This window comes from Cheilinus undulatus, linkage group 13, assembly GCF_018320785.1.
Source record: "Cheilinus undulatus linkage group 13, ASM1832078v1, whole genome shotgun sequence".
Classification (NCBI taxonomy): domain Eukaryota; kingdom Metazoa; phylum Chordata; class Actinopteri; order Labriformes; family Labridae; genus Cheilinus; species Cheilinus undulatus.
The window spans coordinates 39261124-39274193 of NC_054877.1; the positions used below are offsets into that span (position 1 = coordinate 39261124).

General features: G+C 38.8%; 1 protein-coding gene across 1 annotated transcript; it reads right to left on the bottom strand.

The window, feature by feature from the left end:
• Positions 1–3709: 3709 nt before the first annotated feature.
• Positions 3710–11219, bottom strand: prmt5 (protein arginine methyltransferase 5). The gene is made up of 16 exons (XM_041802349.1): positions 10998–11219; positions 10561–10679; positions 9661–9746; positions 9343–9477; positions 9126–9238; positions 8958–9007; positions 8685–8848; positions 8446–8607; positions 8263–8340; positions 7870–7928; positions 7469–7591; positions 7019–7194; positions 5069–5272; positions 4863–4973; positions 4717–4781; positions 3710–4365 (listed from the first exon to the last, which is right to left on the bottom strand). Exons 1-16 carry the CDS (start codon positions 11153–11155, stop codon positions 4213–4215), a joined length of 1956 nt encoding a protein of 651 aa, XP_041658283.1. The 5' UTR covers positions 11156–11219; the 3' UTR covers positions 3710–4212.
• Between the last annotated feature and the right edge of the window lie 1851 nt (positions 11220–13070).

The following is a 13070-nucleotide window of genomic DNA, read 5'->3' on the forward strand; positions in this document are numbered from 1 at the left end:
TGTGCACAGCTGTGTTCAACTATGCTGCAACCACTCTGCTATAAATGACAAATTGATTATTAATTTGTTAAAAAAAAGTGGGAAAATTACATCTATTTTTTCATTATCAGAGCTAAAGTTCACCCACTTTTGAGCAACACCACATGCTCAGGTAAAATGGGCCAACAGTGATTTTTTTTAATAAGATATTTTTTAATCGCAACAGTGACTGTTTACTTCGATGAAAATATTTCATGCGTTCGGATATATCTTATTAAAGATTAAACTATTCGTTAAAAACGTGGGGAAATTACATTTATTCTTAAATTATTAGAGCAAATATTAACCCACATTTGAGATACACCAGCATGCCTAGATAAAATTATTATTTTTCTATTCAACATGTTTTTAAAAAGTATTTTAATTTTTTTCATCCTATTTTTTTTTGTCAAATTGAATGTAAACATGTATTTATGTGGCCTATTTTAGCTGAAAACATGATCCTAATTCCCTTCCTGGATATGCTAAAATAGGCCAGTGTCTGAAATGACTTTTTCCCCAAAAAAGACAAGTTTGTTTTCAGATTTAAATTTATTTCCATTTAAAAAAGCAAGTAAAATAATCGATCAAAAAGATTTTACTTTATTGGTAAACTTATTAAATGATCTCTATCCCTCTCATTCGGATTTTCTCTCTGTCCCTGCATGTTAACACTGTCCTTCCCACCTCAGCAGCCTCAGTCCAATAAAAACTGACACTAAATATCAAAAAAAAGTTGAAAACAAAATTCAAGGTCAGTCGTTGTGATTGGCAGTTACATTATAAAGAGCCGTGATGCTCAAACGTTATTTAGCCTATTTTAGTTCATCCTTTGTAGACAAGCACGATAATTTTACTGAAAATTAAAGAAATAATAAGATTTACTTAACAACAAAATACAATTAAGATGTAGCACTACCTGTTGTACTGCATATGTACTTTTTCACAAGTAGTATAGATCAACAACTTCTACAATTACTGTTCAAATACTTATGAACCAAACAGTTTATGTTCTCCTGTCACAGCTGATGTTGATCCCACTTGATAAAATGTAATGACAACATGACATTTTTCAGCTTTGCCCTACTAACAACCGTCTTTCCTTCACTCTTAGAAGTCTCCTAAATATCACCATAGTCTAATTTCACGCATGTCAGGCCACGCACACACCCTTTCTGCTCTTATCATGTTGCATACACTTGCTGTACATATCTAACAAGTTTCAGTAACTGAAGACAAACAACAGAGACGGGGTCAGAGGAGGATTGCAGCATATAGAATGACTGACTCTTTCAACTGGAATTAAAATAAACTAGAATGTTGTAAGTGATTTCTGGCAATGTGACAGAAATAGTAAAAATGGTCAAATCTGAATTGTCATCAAATGAAAAATTAGCATCTTGTTTTAAAAACTGTATAAAAAATAGTGACACTAAAGACAAGCTATGAATGATGTAGGACGGTGGTTCCCAACCTTGGGTCCAGGCACTGGCCAAAGATCTCAAGGGGGGAGACGTACCCTGTCTGCTCTGATGTTTAAAAATTAGATGTAAATTTATACATTTTTTAAAATCATGATTAGAAACAATATATATAAATTATATGACAGCGTATTAAAGAAGGATCTGCTCATCTAAGAGCGTAAAAGCTGAAATTTTGGGAAAAAAATAAAATTTTTGAGATTAAAAAGTTGTATATTTACAAGACAGAAACTCTGAATTTTTAGAGTTTAAAAAGTTGCTCATTTACAAGAAGAACTCGAAATTTCCAAGTTAAAAAATGTTAAATTCTGAAATTAAAAATTCAAAAATTTCAAGTGTTTAAAATCATAAATTTAGAACAGTGTAATGTTAAAAACAGACAGGAAACAAAACTGACAACAGCAATTGGATTTCTGGATTTTTTGAAAAATTCCAAGTCTTGGTTCATGTGCATTTTTGACTTTTAAAGTAAAAAAAATAAATCTTTTTTTTCTCTTACATGAATAACTTTTTATTATGTTGGGATTTTTTTCAATGAAAATTCAAACTGATTATCAGGAGAGCAAAATGATTCAGACAAACTAAGAAAAAATGAATGTCTATTTTTAATACTTGGATGAAAATCTTTTGCATGGCTCCCATGGACATCACTGAATTCTGGGTTTCCTCCCAGTATGATTTGCCAAGCCTTTATTGCAACTGCCTTTCTGCCTTCAGTTTTGTCTTCATTCACTAAAAAGTGTGCTGCTCTATTGGGTTGAGATCTGGTGACTGACTCGGCCATGAAAGTTTTTTTCCCTCTTCTCTGCCTGAAGAAACTCTTGGGTTGCTTTCACAGTATGATTTGTGGTCTTAATCCATCTGCACCAAAGTGCAGTCCTATTAGTTTGGCAACTTTTGGCTGAATGTGAGCAGAGAGTTAAGCCATACACACTACATAATTCATCTTGCTACTCCCCTCAACGGTCACATTGTCAATAAACACCAATGACCTGTCCCATTACTAATAACTCTGCCTCTACTATAAGTTTATCTTGTTTTCATCTGTCCTTAAAATCCAATTCCAGACCTGGGAGGGTTTTTAGATGTTTTCTAGTAAGGTCTAATCTGTACTCTTCCTGTTCTTGAATGTTACCAGTGGTTTGCACCTTGTAAAGCCTCCTTGTTTACATTCAAGTGTTTCTTGATTGTAGACTTTGACAATAATACGACAACCAAGCGTTTTTAAATTGTCAACATGTTATACAGAAGTGTCCTCCAACAGAGAAGGAATCTGTGTTCACCCACTTTCTACTGTGGTCTTTCAGGCCTTTTGGCATTGCTGAGCCTTCCAGCCTACTTTATAACATTCAACCAAATATCCAATCTGCTCTCCTGAAGTGTTTGCTATGTATAAGATTTATCTCTTTTTCTCCAGCCTGATTATGGCCTTCCACTCAAAATTATCTCCAGACCTTTTATCTGCTTCATTAGTCCTGAAGTAACAGGCTACAACAGGCTATTAAACTGCTAATTTTACAAATCCCTTTGAACCCCTGATTCTAGAGGAGCCCTCTGTGGTCAGCACACACAAGTTGAGGATGGGTTGCGAATCCCATCAGTAAGTACCTCTGATCTATCCGACATCTAAGATGACACCTACTGAACAACCCACATCATTACAGTCTTGGCTGCATCTGAGCTGGACATGTCTTATTTCTTTATTTTTTCATTTCTGACAACAGCTAAGAAAAAAAATCTGAAGAAAGGCCTGAAAAGGTGATTTTTGCATATGTCCCCTTCAATGCACTAACAAAACATAATCTGATCTGTAATAGACTGAAGAAAATACTGACATACCTACATGCACATTAGAGAAATGTCACAGATTTTGAATGTCCAGCACTAACATTTTAGTCGTTTTAGACTCCTTGATAAAAAAATTAACGTAATTTTTCAGTTATTTATAACCAGAGATCTATTTAGTCTCGTCTTCCTCTGGGAAAAAAAAAAGTCATCTAACATTTTTAAAATTGCCACTAGTGCAGATCATTTTTTACTTGTCCATTGAGCTGTTGGTCAGTTGTTTTTTTATATATTTTGGGGCTTTTTATGCCTTTATTGATAGAGGAGGACAGTGGATAGAATCAGGAACGAGGATGTAAGTAATGTGAGTCAAGTATTCCCTAAACCTACGTTCTGGAAACCCAAAAACTCTCAGATTGTAAGAATAACATTACAGTGTTGTTTTTATTGACATGGTTCAAACATACAGAAACAGAATAACAAAAGGTATTCAGACAGACTTTTAACAACATGGTATGGGACCTGAACTGCATAACTTTCCTCGGACCCACTTTACGCCGTGGGGTGGGGCATTTCATCAGTGTTTACATGGAATGTGTGTTTGATAAGGCAAAGGTTTGGTAGGATTGAGTGCGAGACATCGGAGACAACAAGTTCAGAACAGGAGGGGAAAACAGACTGAAAAACAAACATTGGCGTGGGGTTTAAACTCATCTCTCACAGCAACAATACACTTCGTGTACAGAAGAAAGTCCATGTTTGCTGGAACAAACTTCTCAAAATCACACACTGTGAAATCCCATTAACATCTTCACTGCTGGCTCAAAAGTCCAGATTTTAACGTGGTATAGAAAAAGAGCCACCTTTAACTCAACTGCTGTTAGGTCTTACAGTAACGCGTGTGCTCTCCTGTGGATCTGAGGCGACTTCACAGGCCGATGGTGTAGGAGCGCCCTGCTGGATTGTGGATGGCAGAGCAGGACGGCTCGGTCACGGCCCACTCGTACCACACCTTCTTCCCGTTGTTGCAGCGCCAGAATCGCACTGTGACATCGTCATCCCGGGATATCGAGATGGGTTGCTGTTGAAAGAAATAAGGGAGGATTACACAGTTTAGTCCTCCAGAAATGTGTCTTTTGTAAGGAACTTTCTGTTCTATTTTAAATTTAGTGTTCCCCAATGAAAAAGCAGTATCTCTGGATCTTTTCCTGTATTTATTTATGCACTGTTTTCTTCAATAAACTCAATCTGGTTTCATGTAGCTGTCAAATTCTTAACTCAGAGAATCTTTTCTGTAGAAAGGGGACTGGGCCAGTTCCTGCCTGTCATTAGTGAGGATTAGATCCTAAATTATACAACAGAAAGACTATTGTGGCTTCATTTTCTAAAAGTTTTTAAAGAGTCATTAAAGAGCCTAAGCTATGTGACATACCTTGAGGGGGAAGAGAATAGGGAACCAGGAAAACATTCCAGGTGAATGTGTCTCTGGCTTTATACCTGTCACAAACAAAAATAAGACATTAATGCTTAAATTTAACCATTAAACAGTGAGATGTCCTCTTTTTAATGATCACTTACTAAGTGTGACATCTTTGTACAGCGTTGTCTCAAAGTATCCAGCAAAACCATGAAGCACCGAGTTACATCCCACTGAGAACCTGAGGCACTGATACCGGTTATTGTTCATGTCTGAAGGAAGAGGGAGAGAGTTTTTAATGCATATACTTTAAAGTGTAGGGCATAAACTTGTCACGATACTATTTCAGCTTAGTGTTTGTGCGTACCTGTTGTGGGGTGTTTGAAGGTGAAGCATGGTTTGGGGTCAGCCAGCTGGTGGAAGTTGTGGAGGCGAACGACGTATGGCGTCTCAAAATGACACTCCGGGTCCTTGTCACGCTCCCGACATCCCCGTACTTCATTGTAAAGCTTGGAGGAGGAGAGGGGGGCCAGGAAAGACGTGTAGGAACACGGGATGCTCACACCATCATCTGAAAGAGGCATGATGAAATAAGAAAACATAGAAAGAGAAAGTGTTTTGAGGTTCAAGGAAGCATGACAGTCATGGAGATGCTTTTAATGTTGGATTTAGGAGAGGTTCTCTGCATTCAGTCACTATATTAACAAGCTGCAATCGTCAAAATGTTCCATACTTCAAAACCTTTATAAACCCAGCAAAGCTGATGGACTGGCCAGAGTCCGTGTCTGTCACAAGGCAAATCCATTTCGCAAAGTCCCAATCTGAAACAGCTGAGCATGATCTGACAACAAACTTGACCAGTCAGCCACATTTGAGGAGAAGCAGCTATGGGTGGGGTTTAATTGTACTGGAAGTCTTCTGATAGGAAGCTGCAGTTTTCCTAAAATTAAAGCAGCATTTCCATCTGGTGGTCCTGTTTAGATCGAGTTTGGTATGGTTTGGTTGCATTTCCACAGACAGCCGTACCCTCACTTGGTGGGCGGGCTGTAAAGGCTATGATAGTGAAGTCACATGTAGTGCAAGTCTGCCAGTCCAGCTGTGGAGTTGAACAAACCAAAGGTGACAGAAATCAGTAGGGAATAAGCAGCTTTATTTAAACTGAAAGAGCTGTTTTTTAATAACTACAGCTTGTGTCCATGGTCAAGGAAACAGTTTGGATCTCTTTCAAGGCCAAATATCCCCAATTTAAACAGATACTAGTCTGTTTTTCTCCTTCTCTTCTTCCATGTTATGTGTTGCAGCCAGGAGCCAAGTAGTCGTGTCACATGCCAACATGACGTCAGTGTGACCCCCTATTGTTGTGTGTGTAACTCCACCTTTTGGGATGGATAGGACAGGATACGATTGGTACCCCAACGGAAAGGTGCCAAAAAAGTGGGACGGTACGGGTCAGGTTTTAGGGACCTTTCCAACTTTTGCTAAGTGGAAACACAAAAAAATGTGTGCAGGCTGTCATGCTTAACAAATGGAGATGTTTGGGGTCTGTTTTTTTCTTTTAACTGCATAAGTCTGAAATAAAGAGAGCTGATGTTTTACAAAAAGATTTAAAATATGCACTGATGTAAGTCATATCAGAAATAGGTTAAAAATGTTAAGAACACCGTGCTCTGTGGCTAAACTTCTGTTCCTAATGTGGATCAGACTGAATGAAACCACATCAAACAGAGAAGGCAAGGATATGTCCATGAAAGTAGCCGTGAATCAGGAGACTGTCAGACTGATTTTGTCATTTTTAGCATTGCGTTCAGGTATTAGCCTTTGGCTTGGTCCTAATGCCTGCAGCTAAGGCTAGCGGCCAGTGGCGACTGCCACTTCGCTTTAACGTTGTTAAGATGATGTCTTTTGAGTGACTTTTAAGATCTGTTGTGTTAAAATTCAAGGACTTTTCCCCACTTTTTGGGATCTTTGCGGGGCAAATTTGACCATCACTGTTGTAAATACTGAGTAACTCCACCGTGTAATTAGCCTCTATTCGCCTCTTAGCATTAAGGCTGCTTCCTTTTCTTCTCTGGTGCTTAACAGCAGGCCATGTACCTAAGAATCTAAGATCCTGTCCTTCCCAAACACCATCCATGGGGTTTTGTGCAGATAAATACAAAATATATCCCAAGTCATGGATATGTGACAGTCTACCTGGCATGTCAGGTTAAGTAAAGGCTAATTTGGAAAGATGGTTTAAAATCAGCATGAATGTGCACCATCTGCATATTTACTTCACTGATAAAAAGACAAGAACGAGCAATCAACACTGTCGTACCTTTAAGGAAGTGCTGTGCTCCATCTAAGCATTCAGGGGAAAGTTCATTGTCACCAAACGATCCCAGCAGCTCGCTGACGATGATGTCCGCTTTCTCAGGAGCGGCCCAGTCTCGCATGTCACATGACACCACCGTCACCTGATCACCCCACTCCTCAAAGCGCCAGTTCTCCAGCCTGAACAGGTACAGACTCATTTAAATGCTTGTGCAAAGATGCAATCACATCAGCGTTTAATGATCTCAGGCTTCACTCCACTGCACTGACATAGAGCACACATTTAATCTGTGAAATCTAACACAGTAGACTAAAAACTTCCCCAAAGCCATGACCCAATGAGAAACAACTTGTCACTGATATGTTCAAATGATGGAATAAAACACATAAAGTATTGAGCAGTTAGGAGTTTACCACATGTGTACAGACATGAGCTCATAGAGTAGTGACTCACGTGATTACAGCATTGGGATTTTTCTCCACAGCATACACCTTCAGCTTCCTGCCTGCCAATCTGGCAGCCCGCAGGGATGCATTGACCAGAGGACCCCGACCTGCTCCCAACACCATCAACACCCTGTGAAGATGAGAACACAGTTTGAGGAAGCTGCAATCACTGCGTTGTGGCTTTTCTTTCAGCTGGAGTTGTAGTATCAAATAATATTTCCCAGCAGAGCTACAGAACATTTGTTAAAGCTAGCACTGTATCAGCGGAAGTTAATGTTTGTTGCTGAACTCAAACTCAATTTCTAGGTCATTATCAAGACACTGACGAGAATTTAAGTACTGCTGTAATGTATGAGTCTACGCTTAATGTTTTATTGGGAATATTTAGATTTAAGAACTGATACTCACTGAACGTTTGTGTCTTTCTGTTCCTCTGGAACTCTGTCCAGTAGACATTTATACACAGCCTGCAGATGCAAACACAGAACAAGAGTATGAAAGAATGTGCAAAACTTAGACAAATAATCAATGCTGCACATGAAAGCACCTAGTCTGGTACTCTGACATAGTTGTTATCGTACAGGCACTTATTGAATTAACTCAATGCTGGAAATTCACGGATGAAAAGGACTGTGCACTCAGAATGTACGGTATCCAAGGGTTGGGATGTTCAATATCAGAGTTACTAGTGTGAGGGTTCATGGTAAAGTCTGAAAATGTTTTAGTGTAGTGGGAATGTTCGTGACTTTGCATGGACAGTCTGTTAAGCTCCCTTGCAGCAGCTGTATGAAATAGTCTCACCTGTTGATACTGGGAATATTTAATAGGGTCCTTTTCAAACACTTCATACGTCTGAGACTCCAAGTTGTCCATGAGTGGCTAAAGGGACAAAGCACAAACATTCTGTCAGAATTGCATTACCTAAAGGTCAAAACCATTCTAATACTGCATGTGCACATCCATTTCAGATATGTGACCACTTACCTGGAGGGGAGACTGCAGGTAGTCTTCATATCCCTTGGCGAAGAGCTCGTAGGCGTTGGGTGCAGGCCGGTTCTGGTTGAGGTATTCCAGGTACTGCAGGTAGGATCTGAAGTCCTTCTCAGTGTGCCGACTGGTTCCTGTGAAAATGAACTGGGCCTCCAACTAAAGAAAGAGATTTCTATTAAAGCACTTCTGCATTTGTCTGGTGATTTCTAACAGCTGAATGGGTTGAATTATACCTTGAAGAGAGAGTAGATTAATCGCTGATGAGCTTTGGAGAGCACAGGGAAGCCCTTCTTATTGGTAAGAAAGATGCTGGTAGGAAGTATTGCTGCTTTGATTGGTTCCCCGAGCCACTTATCGATCACAGCCTCTGACGGCATGTCTGCTCCCAACTCGATGGCTTCAGAAATACAAACAAAAAAAACAGTTTTATAGGAGGACTAGACCATAATAATTTTTTAATACACTGACTTTGCCACAGGCTGTTTCTTCACAGTGTGTCCTCTCACCAAGACAGATCCTCTTGTTGTAATCACAAAGGGTTCTAAATGAGTGCCACCTAAAGGAGCAGAGGCAAATAAACGCAATGCATCAGGGTTTTAAAGGAAATCAATAAAAGCCATATTAGCATGCAGACAGCGCCCGGCTGCTCGGGAAGTAGACTATGTGAGACTAACCAGCTCCAGGTCTTCTCATCTACGCTTGAATCATCAATGCAGGAATTCGGCTCATTCTCAATCAGATCCTCCTGCATGTCCTCTGGAGCCATCAGCGGGACACGAATCCAAAACTAATCACACAGAGGTCAAAAGCAGTTAGCTTGTTATCTGGCTTCTCTGCTGTCTGAACAAATGTACAACTTCAGGCTGAACTATTTAATTCTGTTTGTCTTACATTCGAGGTGTGGTGTCCAGTTTGGATGTGGTTTAGCAGCACGCGGGCGAGATTAGCGTTATGAGTGCCCTTTAAGGGGACCATAAAGACCGGCAGACCCAGGTAGGCTGAGAAATTTAGCTCCTGTACTAGAGCCTGAAGAGAAACAAAAAGAAGAAAGCATACGGCAGGATTACAAAAAGGGATGCATTGAGAGGAATATGGGTATAAAATCAACAAGGTAAACTCACTTATGGCAAAATATCTTTCAATCAATTCATTCTCTTGAGAGATTAAATCAACTACAAAATAAAGAAACTGACAAAGAAAGGCACTTACAGCCTCTGAGTTTCTGCGTTCTGTCTCGATTTCTGAATCTGCATCGATCCATGGAGAGAGCTTTCCAACAATAAGAGTATTCCAATCTAGACAGAAAAAAAAGTGAAGAGAAAGAAAGTAAGAAGAAACAAATGTTTTACTTGACCTGATATTGAAAAAAACACAGAAATGAAGGCAGTCAAAAGTATGTTTTTAAATGCAACTAATCTCAAAATTTGTTAGCAATCACATCCTTTTATCACATTTTAAAATCCCACTTTTTATATTTAAAACAGGTTTTGTGTCATTTTGTAACTAAATACTGGTTTGGATAAAGACCTGCTTATATAGGTAGACTGAGGTCTGTGAGTTTGTTTTTTTTAATGAAAGCATACATTGAGGAGTAGTGGTGGTCTTATTTTGCATCACTGTGGCTGCAGAGAGATGCTGCAGCAGCTTAACTATTGCTAAGCTAAAAGGGACAATAAAGGATATCAGTTGAGCTTTATAAAAATAGTAAAATAATAGTAAACCTTGATTAATCACAAACAATGTGATTAAACTTGATAGCCCTAATAGCAATGTACTCCCAATCAGATATTTGCATTTGCCAATGGTGTAATTAACAAAATAAGTATATTGTATACCATTCTACAGTTTTAATGTCTGCTAAAAAGTTTGAATTATAATGGCAAGGAAGACAAGCAATGATTTAAGACACAGAGCTATTGATTAATGTTGGTGTAAAACAAAGTGTAAATTTCAACTATAATGAATAAGCATTGGCTCATGCATCCATTTATAGTCAGAGGCCCCAATTCCAGGCAGCATATGGGGGTCCATTAATCTATGGTGGGTGTAAGATAGGTCAAATAAACTAATGTATGATATGATCCAATATGAGAGTGAAGAAACACCTACCTCTTCCACATAGCAGCAGGTCTGATCGGGTCTGAGCACCGGGTCTGGATTTAGCGGGCTCCAACTCAAAATCTCTCCTGAACCTCGGGTGGAACAGGGGCATGCAGAGGAAGTCAAACCTGAAAACGAGAGTGAGAAAGCACATTATTTAAGCACTGGTCAATGCCATATTTCCAAAGAATAATGTTAAGAAAATTTGTTTCATTATTCAAGAGTCAGCTAAAGTGATTTAAAGAGCAGCATGAGCAAGTATCACAAACTATGACAACCAGTGTCAAGCATCATTGTGATTGGGCACGTGCTAGTAATTTACCGGCTAGCTTAGCAAGCATCACAGGCATCATGCTAGCGGACCCGTACACCGATAGTACTAGCGAACCAGCAGGACCCAGTGGTAAGCTCACTTCCAATAAGAAATAGGAAAGTATTCTCCTCACCCAAGCTTGGCGACCGCGGCTAACGTGTCTGCAACCTCCGGCACACAATTCAAATCTCTCCCGCAGGACACCCTGCTCCCCGTACTGGCGGACGCCATGATTTTAGCCGACTGATTTGATGGAGACGTTACTCGTGTTCTCGGGGAAACAGGCGCCATGTTGGATCCGCAGAGTCGTTGTGATCAATAGGCAGCAAGGTGCTTGAGAGCCAAGATGGCTTTGCAGGTACTCCAGTTGCATATCGCGTGAGTTACCGCGATAGCTAAAAACAGTTATCGGTTTATAACTGAACTCAACAGTTTATATTATTTACATTTTAACGGCAAAAGATAGACAACCAAGCAGAGAAATAGACGGATAAATAGATAAATAAATGAATAAATAAATAGAGATGAACAAATAAATATTTGCTGTAAAATAATAAATAGCTAAAATAACTGTCATAAATTTATCTTCTAACAAAATATATTGTAATATTGTAATGTCATGCCCTCAGATTAATTTCTGGTCTACCTCATTCATACTTATTTTACTTTATTCTAAAATGTTCACAGTAATTCATTTTTCAGTTATCTGCAATGAGAAAATTACACTCAGTATTATAATCAGGGTTTTTATATTTAACTTAAACCAATTAACCTAAACTGAAATGTAAATAATGGTAACTGAAGGTATAATGAAAATTAAGCTTTGCAAAAAAACAAAAAAAACAAAAGAAAACAAATAAAACCAAAAAAAAAAAAAAAACAAACAAACAAACAATTTTCTGTGCTTTCATGTGAACTTAAATTAAATAAATTTACTGAAATAATATGCTTAAAATAGTATTTGGCACAAATATGAATACAGACATATCTTTTATGATGCATTAAGCACAGTGGTTTACATTTTCAAGATTGTTCATTGCAAAAGTTAGAAATTTGTTATTTTCTATAACAGTATTTTTTAACTTTAAGACGTTCAGGGCACCTGTGACTCTGACTTTCGCAAGAAGGCATCAAGTTTGTGTCCACAGATTGTCCTCCAGCAATCATATGTGTCTATAAAAAGTATTCACTCCACTTCGATGTTTTACCCTTTCATTGGTTCTATAAATCAGTCATGGTCAATATAGTTTGTCTTTTTGACAAAATAACAAAAAAAACAACCACCCTTAAATGTCAAATTGAAAACAGAATTCTACAAAGTAATGTTAATTAAATGAAAATATGCATTGTAAAATAAGTGACGCTATTGGATTGAGGTCTGGGCTTTGATTTAGCAACTCCAGAACATTAACCTTGTTGTCTTAAAACCATTTCTGTGCAGCTTTCACTGTATGCTTCATGTTATTGTCTTGCTGGAAAAATAAATCTTCTCCCACACCCTAGTTCTCTTGCAGACGGAATAAGACTGTCCTCATGGATTTTACATATTTTCTCCTCCAAAAGTCTTCCAGCGCTGGCTGCTGAGAAGCATCCCCACAGCATGATGTTGCCACCAGAGTGCCTCACAGTGGGGATGGTGTGTTTGTGGTGATGTGCAGTGTTAGGTGTCCGCCAAACGTTTTGTCTGATGAACACAAAGCACCATTTTGGTCTCATCAGACCAAAGGAATTTCGCACACTTGACCATGGAGTCTCTCACATACCTTTTTGTGAACTCTAGTTATAATTTAATGAGTTTCCTTCAACAGTGGCTCTCTCTTTGCCACTCTCCCATACAGCTTTGACTGGTCAAGAACCCAGGCAACAGTTGTTGTATGCAGAGTCTCTCCCATCATAGGTGTCTTGGTGGCCTCTCTCACTAGTCTCCTTCTTGCACGGTCACTCAGTTTGTGATGACGGCCTGATCTAGGCAGATTTACACATGTGCTATATACTTCCATTTCTTGATGATGGATTTAACTGAACTCCGGGGATGTTCAGTATTTTGGAAATGTTTTCGTACCCATCCCCTGACTTACACTTTTCAATAGCCTTTTCTCTGAGTTGATTGGAGTGTTCTTTTGTCTTCTTGCCATACTGGTAGCCATGAATACTGATGAACCAGTGACTGGACCTTTCAGACACAGGTGTCTTTATACTACAATCA

Excerpts from the sequence above, each read along its gene's own strand:
- prmt5 (XM_041802349.1), bottom strand. The coding sequence starts at position 11,155 with ATGGCGCCTGTTTCCCCGAGAACACGAGTAACGTCTCCATCAAATCAG. Across the intron at positions 9,239-9,342 it reads CTGGACACCACACCTCGAAT|TTTTGGATTCGTGTCCCGCT; the intron begins GTAAGACAAACA and ends CTGTGTGATTAG. Across the intron at positions 8,341-8,445 it reads ACCTGCAGTCTCCCCTCCAG|CCACTCATGGACAACTTGGA; the intron begins GTAAGTGGTCAC and ends TTGTCCCTTTAG.